The sequence below is a fragment of the Macaca mulatta genome, chromosome X, assembly GCF_049350105.2.
Source record: "Macaca mulatta isolate MMU2019108-1 chromosome X, T2T-MMU8v2.0, whole genome shotgun sequence".
NCBI classification, from domain to species: domain Eukaryota; kingdom Metazoa; phylum Chordata; class Mammalia; order Primates; family Cercopithecidae; genus Macaca; species Macaca mulatta.
In genome coordinates this window covers 54,804,298-54,821,480 of record NC_133426.1, presented here as the reverse complement: position 1 = coordinate 54,821,480, position 17,183 = coordinate 54,804,298, and the positions used below count along the sequence as shown (strand labels likewise).

Sequence of the window (17,183 nt, the reverse complement as noted above, 5' to 3'; positions counted from 1 at the left end):
TGTGGCAAGGTTTTTCAGTACTTATTCAATCCCTTGTTATAGATCTATTTAGATTTCATTTCTTTTTTAGTCAGTTTTGAGAGTTTGTATCATTCTAATAATTTGTCTATTTCACCTAAGGCATTTATTGTGTTGGCATACATTTATGATTGTTCATAATATTCCCTTATAATTCTTTTTATTTTCATAAAGTCAGTAGTAATGTCTCCTCTTTTTTTCCTGAATTTACTAATTTGAGTTTTCTCTTTTTTTTCTTGGCTAGTCTCACTGAAGGTTTGTCAAGTTTGTTAATTTTTTCAAATAACCAACTTTTGATTTTGTTGATTTTTTTCTAATGTTTTCCTCTTCTCCGTTTTATTATTTTCACCTCTAATCCTTATTATATCCTTTCTTCTGTTTCCTTTAGGTTCCCATATTTGTGAATTTCCCAAAGTTGTCTCTGTTATTAGTTTTTAATTTTACTCCATTATGATGGAGAACACGTCTTATATGATTTCCATCCTTCCAAATTTATTGAAGCTTGTTTTATGGCCTAGAATATTGTCTGTCTTGGAGAATGTTTGATGTACACTTTGGAAAAAATGTATAGTCTGCTGTTTGGGGATGGAGTGTTTTACAGATGTTCGTTATTACTACTTTGTGTTGAAGTCCTCTATTTCCCTGTTGTTGATCTTCTATGTAGTTGTTCTATCCATTATAGTAGTTTGAGAGGTAAGTCTTTCAGGATTCTTCATACCCCAGAAGGGCTCTTCTTACCTGTCCCTCTCTCTCTTGTTCTCTCTGATAAACGAGCTGGCCTATGTTGCTCTTAGTTAAGTGAACTTGTAGTTTTTGAGAACATCCTTGGGCTTGAGCTTCTTTATACAATGTTAAAAATAAAGTTAGTTTTCGGGGGAGAGTTTCAGAGTTCGCTCATCTTATGAATTTCCTCTCTCCATGGGCATACTGTCTGAGCACTGTTCTGGGTGCTGGGCGAGGCAGCAGCTTCTGGTCTTAGTTTGCCTGTCCTGGTGTGGAACCTACCCTATGAGCAAGATGGAATGAGGGTAATCAGGACCCCAGTATTCTTAGCCTATTGCACCTGGGATATAGCCTCCATTCTATGAGTAAAAACTGGGAGGAGGAAGGGAACCTCCAACCTCTTAACCACACTTGCCAGGCCTCTGCAATTTTGAGTGGAAGGGAATGCTAAATGCTAGCTCTCTGCTCCTTCCAGTAAGATGCCAAAGTACCGATGGGACATTCTCTCCAAGAAGAAAAGGAGATTCATCTTGGCTACACACACCTTAAGTGGAGCTTCTATCAAGCTAAGCTTGGAGCCAGTAGTGAGGGGACAGTAGTAAGGTTGGGAACAGTAGCATGGCACATGTGTCAAAGACTGTGTTCTTACCAAATTTCAGTAGATTTTCTTGAATAAAAATATCTTCATGTGCTGTATTCCATTTAAGATAATTTCCAGAGATTTTAAAAGATTGTAGTGTTGTAATTTTTGCCAGCTGAGCTTGTTTTATTAGAGAAAGGGTTTTCAGAGTTCCTCATGCGCTCATGCCAGAAATGAAGGTCTCAAGATTGTTTTTGTGTGTTGATCTTGTATCTTGCAGCCTTGATGAACTCACTTGTTAGTTCAAGGAATTTCTGTAGTTTAGGGGGATATTTCTATGTAGACAATGATGACATTTCAAATAGGGAATTTTTAAAAATTATTTTCCAAACTGTATGCCTTTTATTTCCTTTTATTGCCTTATTGCAGTGGTTAGAACTTCTAGTACTATGTCAAAAGAGTGGAGAAGGTGGAAATCCTTACATTAGTCCTGATGTTAGGGGGAAAGCATTTAGTCTTTCACTTTTAAGTATAATGTTGGTGATAGTTTTTGTTTGCTTTGTAGAAGTTTCTTATCAAGTTGAATTTAAACAAATTTACAAGAAAAAAAACAAAAAACCCTATTAAAAAGTAGGCAAAGGACATAAACAGACACTTTTCAAAAGAAGACATACATACAGCCAACAAGCATATGAAAAAATGCTCAACATCACTTATGATTAGGGAAATGCAAATCAAAGCCACAGTGAGATACCATCTCACACCAGTCAGAATGGCTATCATAAAAAAGTCAAAAAATAACAGATGCTGGCGAGATTGCAGAAGAAAGTGAATGTTTATACACTGCTAGTGGGAATGTAAATTAGCTCAACCATGTGGAAAGCAGTATAGTGATTCATCAAAGAGCTAAAAACAGAAGTACCATTCAACCCAGCAATCCCATTACCAGGTATATACCCAAGGGAATATAAATCATTCTATTATAAAGACACATGCAGACATATCACATCGCAATACCAAAGACATGGAATCAACCTAAATGTCTATCAATGACAGACTGGATAAAGAAAATGTAGTATGTATATACCATGGAATACTATGCAGCCACAAAAAAGAATGAGATTATGTCCTTTGCAGGGACATGGATGGAGCTGGAGGCCATTATCCTTAGCAACTGAAAACAGGAACAGAAAACCAAATACCGCATGTTCTCCCTTGTAAGTGGGAGCTAAACGATGTGAACACATGGACACAGAGGGGAACAACACACACTTGAGACCTACCTGAGGGTGGAGGGTGGGAGAAGAGAGACTTCAAACCATACTACAAAGCTACAGTAACCAAAACAGCATGGTACTGGTACCAAAACAGAGATATAGACCAATGGAACAGAACAGAGTCCTCAGAAATAATACCACACATCTACAGCCATCTGATCTTTGACAAACCTGAGAGAAACAAGAAATCGGGAAAGGATTTCCCATTTAATAAATTGTGCTGGGAAAATTGGCTAGCCATAAGTAGAAAGCTGAAACTGGATCCTTTCCTTACTCCTTACACGAAAAGTAATTCAAGATGGATTAGAGACTTAAATGTTAGACCTAACACCATAAAAACCCTAGAAGAAAACCTAGGTAATACCATTCAGGACATAGGCATGGGCAAGGACTTCATGTCTAAAACACCAAAGGCAATGGCAACAAAAGCCAAAATTGACAAATGGGATCTAATTCAACTAAAGAGCTTCTGCACAGCAAAAGAAACTACCATCAGAGTGAACAGGCAACCTACAGAATGGGAGAATAGTTTTGCAATCTACTCATCTGACAAAGGGCTAATATCCAGAACCTACAAAGAACTCAAGCAAATTTACAAGAAAAAAACGAACAACCCCATCAAAAAGTGGGCAAAGGATATGAACAGACATTTCTCAAAAGAAGACTTGCATACAGCCAACAGACACATGAAAAAATGCTCATCATCACTGGCCATCAGAGAAATGCAAATCAAAACCACAATGAGATACCATCTCACACCAGTTAGAATGGCAATCATTAAAAAGTCAGGAAACAACAGGTGCTGGAGAGGATGTGGAGAAATAGGAACACTTTTACACTGTTGGTGGGATTGTAAACTAGTTCAACCATGATGGAAAACAGTATGGCGATTCCTCAAGGATCTAGAACTAGAAGTACCATATGACCCAGCCATCCCATTACTGGGTATATACCCAAAGGATTATAAATCATGCTGCTATAAAGACACATGCACACGTTTGTTTATTGCGGCACTTTTCACAATAGCAAAGACTTGGAATCAACCCAAATGTCCATCAGTGACAGACTGGAAAAAAAGAAAATGTGGCACATATACACCATGGAATACTATGGAGCCGTAAAAAAGGATGAGTTTGTGCCCTTTGTAGGGACATGAATGCAGCTGGAAACCATCATTCTCGGCAAACTATCACAAGAACAGAAAACCAAACACCGCATGTTCTCACTCATAGGTGGGAACTGAACAATGAGATCACTTGGACTCAGGAAGGGGAACATCACACACCGGGGCCTATCACGGGGAGCGGGTAGTGGGGAGGGATGGCACTGGGAGTTATACCTGATATAAATGACGAATTGATGGGTGCTGATGAGTTGATGGGTGCAGCACACCAACATGGCACAAGTATACATATGTAACAAACCTGCACGTTATGCACATGTACCCCAGAACTTAAAGTATAATAATAATTTTTTTAAAACATGCAAAATAATTAAAAATAAATAAATAAAAAATAAAACACTGTAATAATTTGTGTAAAATTATTTGAGCCTATGCAACTCTTCAGATTCTCCTTAAAGTTTCACTCACTAATTTTAGCATTAATCAGTGGATCGTGCCTGCAGCAATTATTACAGTAGTGTTCTAATGATGGTTTTCTACTTCCCTTATTTATTCTACATTTATTATTTGGAATCCCTCTATAAAGATTTTTCCTCTCTCCCCTACTTATTTATTCAACAATGTATGTATATAAGTAGGTACTCATAAATATTTAATTCTTTGGGTTATAATATAGTACTCTACTTATTTATTTTGTTGGTCACCTTGTCCCAGCTTCACCCATTAGGAACTCTTTCATATTGGCTCCCGTGTTCTGTTCTGTTTTTAATAGACTTTATATTTTACAGCAGTTTTAGGTTTGCAGCAAAATTGAGCAGAAGGTACCAAGATTTCCCATATACTCCCTTCCTTCCCTCCACATGCATAGCCTCTCCCATTATCAATATCCGCTTCCACAGGGGTATTTGTTACAAATGATGAACCTATATTGACACATTGCTATCACCCAGAGTCCATAGTTTACTTTAGGGTTCACTCTTGGAGTTGCACATTCTATAGGCTTGAGCAAATTTATAATGACATGCATGCAGTATTAAAGTGGTTTCACTGCCCTAAGAATCCTCTATGCTCCACTTATTCATCCCTGTCTTTTCCCTTCCTGTGTCCCTTTGATATACTCATCCTCCTTATTTTTCTAGCACTTCGTTACTTTTTTACAAGATACACCAGCCTCTTCTCCAAGAAACCATGGTTCCTGTAATTGAAAATTGGTATTTGGAAACCAAGATCTGGATGCTTTTGTCACTTTTAGGGTATCATTAATTCTAGCCCTCTCAGCAGACAGAGCTAAGAAATATTTGTGTGCATGCTAACCCATCTGTATTTTGCTGTCTATTTATGTATATGTTAAAATAAACATGAGTTAATACCATTTCTGACCCTAAATTGCACTATAAGGCATCATTCTAGACCTTCTCCCTTGTTTATTATGAGCTTCTTTCTTAGACTCTGAAATACCTGACTCTCATTATCTACAAGTTATTTATTTATTTATTTATTTATTTATTTATTCAACCCTACTACACTGGTAGTTTCAGAATTGTTAACTCATACCCCTGGGAGAAACAATTGTACCAATCAGAGTACAGTGTCTACACACAATTACTTTCTGTCGTTAGTCTTTAAATATTCGGCAAAACACTATTTTCATGGTTATTTGTTTCAGATTTTCTTTCTCCACCCCATTTAGTGAGGTTATGATATATACACTTGTAATACAGTTAGAACCATTTGTTGCAAACTGCATTCAATATTGAGTTGCTCAGACATTTCGGTTGATTTCTAAAACCTTGAATGCAATAAAATTCAGTTTTGTGAGTTTTGACAAATGTATAAAGTCAGATATCCTCTTCCATAGTACCATATAGAACAATTCCATCACCCTAAAAATTCTCTTGTACAGCCCATTATAGTCAACCCCTCAGACCTCCCCCAACCCCTGGCAACTACTGACCTGTTCTCTGTTCCTATAATTTTGCCTTGTCTAGGATGTCATATAAATGGAACTGTATCACTTGTCAGCTTTTGGATATGGCTTCTTTCTCTTAGCACAATGCATTTAAGATTCATCCTAGCTGTATGAATATCAACAGTTATCTTAATTGCCAAATGGTATTCTAGTCTATGATTGTACCATAATTTGTTTATCCATTCACCAGCTGAAGAGCATCTTGGTTGTTTCCAGGTTTTAGTGATTTTTAGTAAGGCTCCATAAATATTCTTATATACATTTTTGTGTAAACTTGATTTTTCAGTTCCCTTCCAAAGGTATCTGTGAGTGAAAATGCTGGGTCATATGTCAAGTGTATGTTAAATTTTAAAAGTAACTGCAAAACTGTTTTCCAAAGTGCCTGACCCATTTTGCATTTCCACTAGCAATGAGTGAGAGTTCCTTTTGTAATACATCCTTGTCAGCATTTCATATTGTCTTGTAAATTTATATGTGTATTTAATTCTAGCCACTTTAATAGCTGAATCTTGAAGTGTTTCTCATTACACATTTAATTTTCATTTTCCTAATGATTGATATTATCTTTTAATACACTTCTTTGCCATCCGTACGTTTGGATTGGTGAAAAGTTTGTTCAGATGCTTTGCTACTTTTTAAAATTAAATTTTATCTTTTATTGTTCAGTTTTAAGTGTTATTTGTGTATTTTGGATATGCCACATATATAATGTACAAGCATATTCTTTCAACCTGTGGCATTTCTTTTCATTCTTTTGTGTCTTTCACAGATAAAAAAAATTTAATATGTAAATATTTAACAATTTTTATTTTTAAAATTTTCATAAATAAAAATGTTTAAATTATTATAGTTTCAATTTATCTATTTTTTTCTTGTATGGATAATGTTTTTTATGATGTAATTAAAAACTAATTGGCATATCCAATATTTCACACATTCTCTCCCATGTCTTTTTTTAAGAAGTTTTATCGTTTTACATTTTATATTTAGACCTATGATCCACTCTGAATTACTTTTTGCATAAGGTTTAAGTATTCAAGTTCATTTTTTGCAATGGACTTCCAGTCTTTCTAGCACCATTTGTTGTTGTACCTTTGTCCAAAATTAGTTGACCTTGTCCAAAATTTGAGTGGGTCTATTTCTGGGCTCTTTATTCTGTTTCACTGATCTAGATAGCTATCCTTTTTCCAATACCACACTGTCCTGAATATTTCAGCTTTATAGTAAGTTTCAAAATAATGTAGTAAAGTTCGTTCCACCGACATTGTTTTATTTATTTATTTATTTTCAATAGTTTTTAGGGTACAGATGGTTTTTGGTTACATAGGTAAGTTCTTTAGTGATGGTTTCTGAGATTTTGGTGCATCTGTCACCTGAGCAGTGTACACTGGCTCCAATATGTAGTCTTTTATCACTCACCCCCCTTCTATCCTTCCCCCCAAGTCCCCAGAGTCCACTATATCATTCTTACTCCTTTGCACCTTCATAACTTAGCTCCACTTATAAGTGAGAACATAACGATATTTGATTTTTCATTCCTAAGTGACTTCACTTAAAATAATGGCCTCTATGTCCATCCAAGTTGCTGCAAAGGCCATTATTTCATTCTGTTTTATGGCTGAGTAGCATTCCATGGTGTATATATACCATGGAATATGATATAAAGAAAATGGATACATTTTCTTTATCCACTCGTTGGATGATGGGCATTTAGGTTGGTTCCATATTTTTGCAGTTGTGAAGTGTGCTGCTATAAACATGCGTGTGCATGTGTCTTTTTCATGTAATGACTTCCTTTCCTCTGGGTAGATACCTGGTAGTGGGATTGCTGGATCAAATGGTAGTTCTACTTTTAGTTCTTTAAGGAATCTCCATACTGTTTTCCACAGTGGTTGTACTAATTTACATTCCTACCAGCACTATACAAGTGTTCTGTTTTCACCACATCCATGCCAAGATTTTTTTTTTTTTTTAATTATGGCCATTCTTGCAGGAGTAAGGTGGTATCTCATTGTGGCTTTAATTCACATTTCCCTGAAGGTTAGTGATGTTGAGCATTTTTTCATGTGTTTGTTGGCTGTTTATATATCTTCTTTTGAGAATTCTATATTCATGTCCTTTGCCCACTTTTCGATGGAATTATTTGTTTTTTTCTTGCTGAGTTGTTTGAGTTTCTTGTATATTCTGGATGTTAGTCCTTTATCAAATGCATAGTTTGTGAATATTTTCTCCCACTCTGTTGGTTGTCTGTTTACTCTGCTGATTATTTCTTCTGCTGCACAGAAGCATTTAGTGATTTTTTTAACAGCATTTTGTCATTTCCAGCATACAGATTTTTTATACATGTTTTGTTGGTATTGTACCTAATGATTTTATCTTATTAGAACTATTGTAAACATTTTTTTAATTTTGATTTTTGAATTGTTTATTGATTGTATATAGTATTATGATTGACTTTTACGTGTTGACGTTGTACCCTGTGAACTTGATAAACTCGCTTATTAGTACTAGGAGGGTTTTTGTTGCATTTGCTTTTGGGTTCTTAGTCATGAATTCTTTGCCTAAGCCTATGTCTAGAAGAGTTTTCCCAATGTTATCTTGTAAAATTTTTATGATTTCGAGTCTGAGATATAAGTCTTTGATCCATCTTGAGTTGATTTTTCTATAAAGTGAGAGATGAGGGTCCAGTTTTATTCTTCTATATGGTGGCTTGCCAATTATCCCAGCATCATTTATTGAATAGGGTATCATTTCCCCACTTTATGTTGTTGTATGCTTTGTTAAAGATCAGTTAAAAATAGATTTTGGGCCGGGCACAGTGGCTCATGCCTATAATCTCAGCACTTTCGGAGGCTGAGGTGGGCAGATCACTTGAGGCCAAGAGTTCGAGACCAGCCTGGCCAACATGGTGAAACCCCATCTCTACTAAAAATACAAAAATTAGCCAGGTGTGGTGGCACATGCCTGTAATCCTAGCTACTATGGAGGCTGAGGCATGAGAAGCCCTTGAACCTGGGAAGCTGAGGTTGCAGTGAGCCGTGATCATGGCACCACACTCCAGCCTGGGTGACAGAGCAAGACTGTGTCTCAAAAAATAAAACATAAATTAAAATATAGATTTCCTGGGATTTTCTACGCAATCATATTGTGGATGAACAGGGACAGATTTATTTCTTCCTTTACAATTTGCATGCCTTATATTTCCTTCTTGTCTTATAGTATTGACTAGGAATTTCAGTACTATGTTGAATAGGAGTGGTGAGAGTGGACATCCTTGCCTTGTTCCTGATATTAGAGAGAAAGCATTTAGCCTGTCAACATAAAGTATGATATTAGCTGTAGATTTTTTGTAAATATTCTTTATCTGGGTAAGGAAGCTCCCTTCTATTCCAAATTGCTAAGAGTTTCATTAAGAATGGATATTGTATTTTGTAAAAAGTTTTTTTTCATCTGCTGATATAATTTGGGGCATCTTAATCTATTTTGTGCTGCTAAAACAGAATACCACAGACTGGCTAATTTATAAAGAATAGAGATTTATTTCTTACAGTTCTGGAGGCTGGGAAGTCCAAGATCATGTGGCCACATCTGGTGAGGGCCTTCTTGCTGCATCATCCCATGGTGGAAGGTGAAAGGGCCAGAGAGAGTGTGCTTATGTGTGTGCCTGTGCATGCGAGTGTGGGAGCCAAACTTATCCTTTTATCAGGAACTATTTTCTGAGTTAACTAAACCTTTCCATCAATAATGCCATTAATTCATTCATGAGGGCAGAAGCCTTAGAGGTAGAGCCCTCATGACCTAATCACCTCTTAAAGTTCCCACCTCTCAATGCTGTTGCACTGGAGATTAAGTTCCAACACATGAACTTTGGAGGATGCATTCAAACCATACCATGGAGTTTTACATCTTTAGAATGGATTGCTTTGATTGATTTTCATATGTTGAACCAGCCTTGTATTCCTGGGATAAACCATGCTTTCTTGTGGTATATTAATTATCTATTTTATATATAGCCAAATTTCATTTGCATTTTTTTAGGATTCTTATGTTTATGTTCATGAGGGATATCGCTTTGTAGTTTCTTTTTTTGTACCACTTATTTTTCTGGTTTTTATATCAGGGAAATGCTGGCCTCACAGAGTAAGTTGATATGTATTTCCCTGTCTTCTAACTTCATAGAGTGATTGTATAGAATTGATGCTATTTCTTCTTTAAATGAATGGTAAAATTTGCCATTGAGACTGTCTGGACCTGGGTATTTTGGGGGAAGATTTTTAATTGCAAATTCAATTTCAGTAATATTTATAGAAGGATTTAGATTATTTAGATTATTTGTTACATTTTGGATAAGTTTTGCCAGTTTGTGCTTTTTGAGAAATTTGTTTCATCTATGTTGTCAAATTTATGTGTTTAGAATTGCTATTACATACTCTTGTCATTGTAATACCTATGAAATTTCTATCTACTCTTTCATTCCTGAGTTTTTATTTCAGCTATTATATTTTTAGTTCAAAATATCCATGTGATTCTTATTTATATCTTCTGTTTCTTCACTGAGTGCTTCTGTTTTAAATATTTGTTCCAAAATCGCTTGTTATTGTTCATTCAAGCATTTATAATAGCTAATTTAAGATAATTTAATGTCTTATCTCATCATTCATGTCTGTTGTCTTTTTCCATGTTAATTGAAATGTTTATGGTTATTTGCATGCTGATTGATTGTAGTTTGTATCCTGGACATTGTGAGTATTGTCTTGAGATTCTGTATCTTGTTTATATCCTGTGGAGAAGGTCTATATTTTTGTTTTAGCCTTTTGTATATTTTGGTTCCAAAATCAATTCAGTTTTCAAACCTTTTGCAGTACCATATAGGTCTGTCCTGCGTGTGTACCATCTAGTGGTCAGTCTGAGACTTGGGTGGAGGTGTCCTTTCTAGTTGAGTTTCCAAATCTTTGGTATGCTAATGAGTATCAAAGCAGTCACAAGTCAGAGGTAAGCCCAGGGGTTCAAATCAACTTTACACTGTTGCTTTTTCAAAACTCTTCCCTCTCCTTTATCTTTTCAGTACTTTCCAGTTCCCTGGGCTCTCATTTTCTGTTTTCTCTTCAAAAACTACCCACTGTCATGGTTGTAGCATTTCCAGAAACAAGTAGCAGGAGGAGAGAGTGAGAACGAGAGAGGGAGAGGGAGAGGAAGAGGGAAAACTAGTATAAAGATGTCTTCTTGACATCGTGGCTTCACCTAGAGGAAGGAACTTATCCCACACAGTTTTGATTCCTGGAGGCTCCCATTCTGGGCCACTATTGCTTCTGAGCCACCTTTGCTTTTACTACCTCCACTGTGGAACCAAAGGAGGAGTAAATAAAAACCCAAGGGATTTCCCCCACTCTCTCTGAATTTTAGTTCTCTGTTACATTCCTTGAGCCCAAACTCCAAGACTTCTCCTGCATCTCTGTCTGCTAGACAATGCTCATTTTGAATTGCATACCATGTTGAATTCAGGCTCAGGATACTGAATGGGGAGAAAAGTAATGCTGAATTTGCAGTTGTTTAGTTGGTACTTCAAACTCTGGTGTTTTCTCTGATCTACCTACTTAGATTTACCTTTCAATTTTCATATAGTTGTTCATGCATTCTATCAGAATTTTATATTTGAGTTAGCGAGAGATAAAAGGTCTGAGAATTGGACCCAACTATATATGTTTTGTAAACGGCATGTAGTTGGATCCTACTTTTTAATCTAATCTGACCACTTCCGTCTTTAGTTGGAATATTTAGTTGATTCACATTTAAAGTGATTATCAATATAGTTAGATTAAAATCTACCATCTTTCTGTTTTCATTATATTTGTTCTTGATGTTTTCTATTTACTGTATTTGGCTTTTGTTTCCTTTTCCCCTCTTTTTTCTGCCTTTCATTATTTTATTTGGTCATTTTGTATGATCCCATTTTGTCTCATGTAGTTATTTATTATTTAGACATCTTTTAAGGAAACCTTTTTAGTGGTTTCCGGAAAGTTTGTAATGTACATTTTTATATAATTTGGTTCACCTTTAAATAATACTGTACTGCTTCATGTGTAGTATAAGACTATCCCCAATTCCTTCCTTCCATTGTTTGTGTCATTGTTGTATTCTACTATTTTTTTTACAAATGCTATAAACATACAATACATTGGTACTATTATTGCTTTAAACAATCAGTTATATTTTAGAACAATTAAGAATATGATAGTTATATTTGTCTTCATTTATTACTTTTGCAACACATTTCCTTTAATTATGTACACCCAATTTTCTGACCTATATCATATCCCTCTGTTGGAAGAATTTCCTTTAATATTTAGACTGTAAGACAGGTCTGCTGATGCTGAGTTTCCTCAGTTTTTGTCCAAAAAAGCATTTTGTCTTAATTTTTGAAGGATATTTTTGCAGAACTTGGAATTCTGGATTGGCATTTTTTTCTTTCAACACTTATAAAGGTTTCATTCCACTGTCTTTTTGCTTATGTGATTTCTGACAAGAAGTCTGGTATAATTCTTCTCTTTGTTCTTCTGTGGGTAAGATGTTCCCCACCTACCGCCTTCTTCCTGGCAGTCTTCAAGATTTTATTTTTGTCTTGATTTTCTGTAATTTGAATTTGTTATATCTGGGTGTGGGTTTTGGTTTGGTTTTGGTATTTACCCTGGTTGGTGTTCTCTGAGCTTCTTGAATCTGTGGTTTGGTGTCAGTCATTAATTTGGAAAATTTTGGCCATTATTGTCTTCACATATTTCTTCTGCCTTATTCTTTCTTCCCCTTCTTGTGTTCCAAATACATATATGTTATACTGTTTGATATTGTCCCACAGTTCTTGGATGTTTTGTTCTGTTTTCTTTTTTTTTTTTTTTTTGCTCTTTTTTTTTCTCTTTGCATTTCAGTTTGTGTGATCTCTATTGACCTGTCTTCAAGTTCACTGATGACTCAGCTGTGCGGAGTCTACTGATGAGCACATCAAAGATAGTCTTCAGATCTGTTACTGTGTTTTTTTCTCTCCCATTTATATTTGATTCTTTCTTATACTTTTCACCCCCCTGCCGAAATTACCTATCTGATCTTGCATGAAAAACTTTCCCAACAGAGCCTTTAACATACTAATCATAGCTATTTTAAGTTTCCTATCTGATAAAGATGGAAACAGTAGACAAAGGCAATTCGAAAAGGGGGAATGGGCAGGGGGGAGCAAGAGTTGAAAGACTACCTGTTGGGTACTGTGTTCGCTATTTGGGTAATGGGGTCACTAGAAGCCCAAACCCCACCATTACACAATATACCCAGGTAACAAACCTGCACATATAACCCCTGAATCTGTAATGTACAAAAAAGAGAGCAAAATAATCCAAGTAAATAAACAGATTCCTTGTCTGATATTTCCAACATCTGTGTCATAACTTATTTTGATCCTAATGATTGCTTTTCTCTTCAGACATTGTTTTTATTCCTTGCCTTGATTCTTCCCTTTGTGCTACACCCTGGAGATAATATATGCCTTAAATCTCGTATAGATGTATTCCACTGTTATTTTTACTGATGCTTTTTAGCCTGGTAGTGGGGGAATGGGGACCTGGGACATTCTATGCTATTCTCATTAAGTCTCAGTCTTAGGCAGGCTTACCCTGAGTGTTGGAGGTGTGTCCTTCACAAGTGTACCTGCCTCTCCTCCTTTGTTCTAACCGAGGTGGGCCTAGCACATTTTCCTGCCCCTCCCGGGTTAGACTTTTTTTTTTTTTTTTTTTTCAATTTTCTCCCCCAGCTGTAGTGAGTTTTCACCAGCGTACCTCAGTTTCTGTTGCCCTTTCTTCTGAGGACTAAGACATTTTTCCCTTTGGGAAGATAAGGTAGATTGGTATGGGCAGAGTTTCAGTGATGTTGGTCAGTCTGCTCTGCTAGCTGCAGTGAGTTTCTCCCAGTACTTTCAAGCTAGTTTTTGTTGCCTTTTCCCTGAATAGTAAGGCTTTTGCTCCATAGAGAATATAGGGAAAATAGTCTGTGCAGAATTTCAGCAATGGCTATTGTACTGTTCTCCCCAAACCAGAACTACAGGATATCTTTCTCAGGATTCTTCTCAGTCTTTCTTGTCAGCTTCTGGGGGAGTTCCTGGAGGAAAACTCTGCAAAGGGGTGCAAAACTGCCTATGTCTGCAGCCCCTACAGGCTTCACATTCTCACACTAGCCCATAACCAGCCTCTAGCAATTCATCATAATTTTTAGCTGAATCTTCTTATGAGTTTGTATGTTGTTCACTGGTATCTGCACCAGGTAAGCAAATGCCTGGTCCTGTGGCTCCCTTGAAGATGGTTGTTTCTACAGGTTTGTGGTACTGCAACCTCAGTTTTCTGATGAGTCCGAGAGAAGTTCTTAATTTTCACTTTCCCAGCTTTGGTTCTTATTGTAATGGTGGGAGATGTGTTCTTTACAACTCTACATTTCTGACCTAATACCAGAAGAGCATATGAATCTGAGGATAAGCTTTTGAGGGTCTGTTTGTCTTTCAGCATCCATACCCCAGTTTACCAATTCCCCCACGATGGTGATCATGGTGGGTTTACCAGCTCGAGGCAAGACTTATATCTCCACGAAGCTCACACGATATCTCAACTGGATAGGAACACCAACTAAAGGTATGTCTCTGAAAGTCTTTGTTCAACAACCCCATAAAAGCCACTGGCTGAAAACCTTACTTAAGTAGAAGGCCAAAGTCCTCAATACCAGAAATGCCTCATCATTATTATTATCAGCATTAGGACTACTGCTATCACTATTACTACATTCTTATACAGTTTATAACTTCTTGAGCACATACTTTGTACCCAACACCACTCTAGGTGCTAAGCATAGGAAAACTAGTGTTAAGATTAAATGTCTTCTCTCAAGAAGTTCCATGACCTCGAAACAACCCTGTGAGTAACATTCTATTTTTATTGCCATTACTATTATTGCCATACCAATATTACTACTTTTATTAGCATTACCACTTCTTCACCATTTCATAGTTGAGGAAATTGAGGCCCAAGGGGTGAAGTGCCTTGTCTAAAGGCATATGGCCAGTAAGTGACAGAACCAGGATATGAACCCAGGTCTATTTGATTCTAAGCCTGATACTGTGCCAAGTCTAGTGCATGGTTCTACTGATTGGAAGAGAAAAGAATCCCACATTAGCCCTATAGTCTCCTTTTCTCCATTCTTTTTGTCTCCTTCTTTCTCTTGTTAATCTCAACATCCTGTCTCTCTGCCCTGCTTCCTTCTATCTCTCCCTCTTCCTTCCTCTCCCCAATTTGTTTCTTTTTCCCATTTCTTATTTCCATTCATCTATGTTCTCTTTATCTAATTCACTGGTGAAGAGTTTCCCAATAGTTTTCCATGTGCCCAAACTCCTGCTAGGCAATGAGGATACAAAACTGGATAAGACTCATCCTGTCCTTGAGGAGTTCTAAGTCTAGCTGGGATGTATAAGAATACCTCATATCATCTAGGAATTCTAGAACAGGAGCAGGGTGCTGCATGAAATCACAAAGGGATTTGACAACTGGAAGGCAAGGAAAGCTTCCTACATAGGATATGTTTGAGCTGAGTCTTGTGGGAGGAATAAGACATTGGCAGAAGGGAAGGAGAGAAGGAACAGCTCTCATGGAGGACTGCAAGCTCTCAGGAAAATCTGCTGAGTGTAGAGGTACATGGGACACTGGCAGATTGGTTTCTGCCTTAAGGGCCCCATAATGGGTTCAGGGTTTCTGATTCCCCTGCTTTCTATCTTCTTCACTCCATTCAATTCTCTCAAAGGCCTCCAGAGTTATATTTCAAAGCACAAAGCTGAACATGCCTGTGACCTCCAAAGGTCCCCTTGGCCTGCAGGTTTAAATCCATAGTGGATGACTCACCATCCTCCAAACGTGCTCTTCCTTCTGCCAATGCCATACTCTTGCTCAAACTGTTCCTCTACCTGGATGCCTTTGTTCCTGACTCCCACTGCCCATATCTGCCTGTAAAAGGCGCCTACCCTAAAAAGCCTTGTTCAAATGGTGAAACCTTCTCAGATCATTCCAAGTACAATTAGTCTTTCCTTCCCTCTCACTCTCTTCCATGGCTTCATATTGTCTTTGTCAGAACATTTAACAAACTCTGTGGGAGCTCTCCATTTACTGGTTTACTCACTGTCTTACCTGTTGGACCGTGAGTGCCTTAAGGGCCCCATCATGAAGATCGGGCTAATCCCTGAGACCCAGAGCTCATATCCTGCTTCACAGAGTAGGAATCAAAAAGTATTTGTTACATGAATGAATGAAATATTAACTCTTTGGCTGCTTATCTTCTTTCTCCTCCTTTCCTTCCCTCCTCTCTAGTTTTTCATCATTGTAAGTGGGAAAGTATGGCCTAGAGATTTAGATTTAGAATCTTCATCATAATATAGAAAAATAAAACAACTTTGGACTAGAAGTCAGGAGGTCCAGTCTATATCTGTCACCAGCTCACTCACTGTTTGACCCTTGGTGATTAATTTTACTCCCTAGATCTCCATTTCTTCATCTTTCCACCGGAGTAGGGCATTTTAAGGATTGGTGTTTATGATAAAGTAGAATAATAGAAAGACCATCAGCTATGTTGCCAAATAGACCTGGGTTTGAATCTCAGATATCCACAGATAGGAAATAATTGTGCAAGTTTTTCCTATCTCTGAACTTTCAGTTTCCTCATTTATAAAATGGTAATAGTGATCTCTACTTTGCAGGGCTGTTGTGAGGAATAAATAAACTGGTAGCCATAATTTGAAGTTTTAAAAGCAATTTTATAGCTACAAATTATACCTTCTTCCACCTCTGAGGTCCCTCCCAGCAAGGACATTTTTTGGCCACTGGGATCTTCCCAACCTCTTCACTGGCGCTCCCTGCTTTCAGTATTTAATTTAGGCCAGTATCGACGAGAGGCAGTGAGCTACAAGAACTATGAATTCTTTCTTCCAGACAACATGGAGGCCCTGCAAATCAGGAAGTAAGTACCCAATATTTTAGGAATCTGTGCTGTCCCGTGGCTGAAAGGCCCTTGTTCAGATACTGGGGGAGTAGGGCAGAATAATCTGGACCAGAAAGGTGGCCCCCTAGACTCTCAAACAGTAGTTGGAACAGCCCTTCCATTATCCTGCCCAAAGCCTGTTTCTGGTCATAACCATCCACTTATCAAAAACCTTTAATGGTCTTCTACTTCTGACAGGAGAGAGTAGAAACTTCTCAGCTTAGCATTTGAGGCAAGAATCTCAATAGCTTGGCCTACTCTAGTTTCTGTAGTCTCATCAGTTCAACCTCAAGGTCTGTCTACACTGCAAGACGCTGAGTAAAGGCAGACTAGAGCCTGGGCCTTATGCCCTCAATATAGAACCCAGCAGTGAGTAATCACTAAAGAGATTTTTGCTGAAAGCATAAATACATTGCCACTGTCATGCCTGTGTGTTACCCATGCCAG

At 37.3% G+C, this 17,183-nt stretch overlaps 1 protein-coding gene across 7 annotated transcripts in view; it reads left to right on the top strand.

The window, feature by feature from the left end:
- Positions 1-17,183, top strand: part of PFKFB1 (6-phosphofructo-2-kinase/fructose-2,6-biphosphatase 1) — a 54,632-nt gene that overhangs the window by 13,006 nt on the left and 24,443 nt on the right. For 3 of the 7 annotated variants that reach the window (XM_015127530.3, XM_015127528.3, XM_077989132.1), the window contains exons 2-3: positions 14,225-14,350; positions 16,622-16,715. In XM_015127530.3, coding sequence (XP_014983016.1) covers positions 14,225-14,350; positions 16,622-16,715 — 220 coding nt within the window. Of the gene's footprint in view, positions 1-14,224; positions 14,351-16,548; positions 16,716-17,183 lie in introns of all 7 variants that reach the window. The other 4 variants (XM_077989133.1, XM_015127529.3, XM_077989135.1 and 1 more) reach the window with 3 other exon arrangements.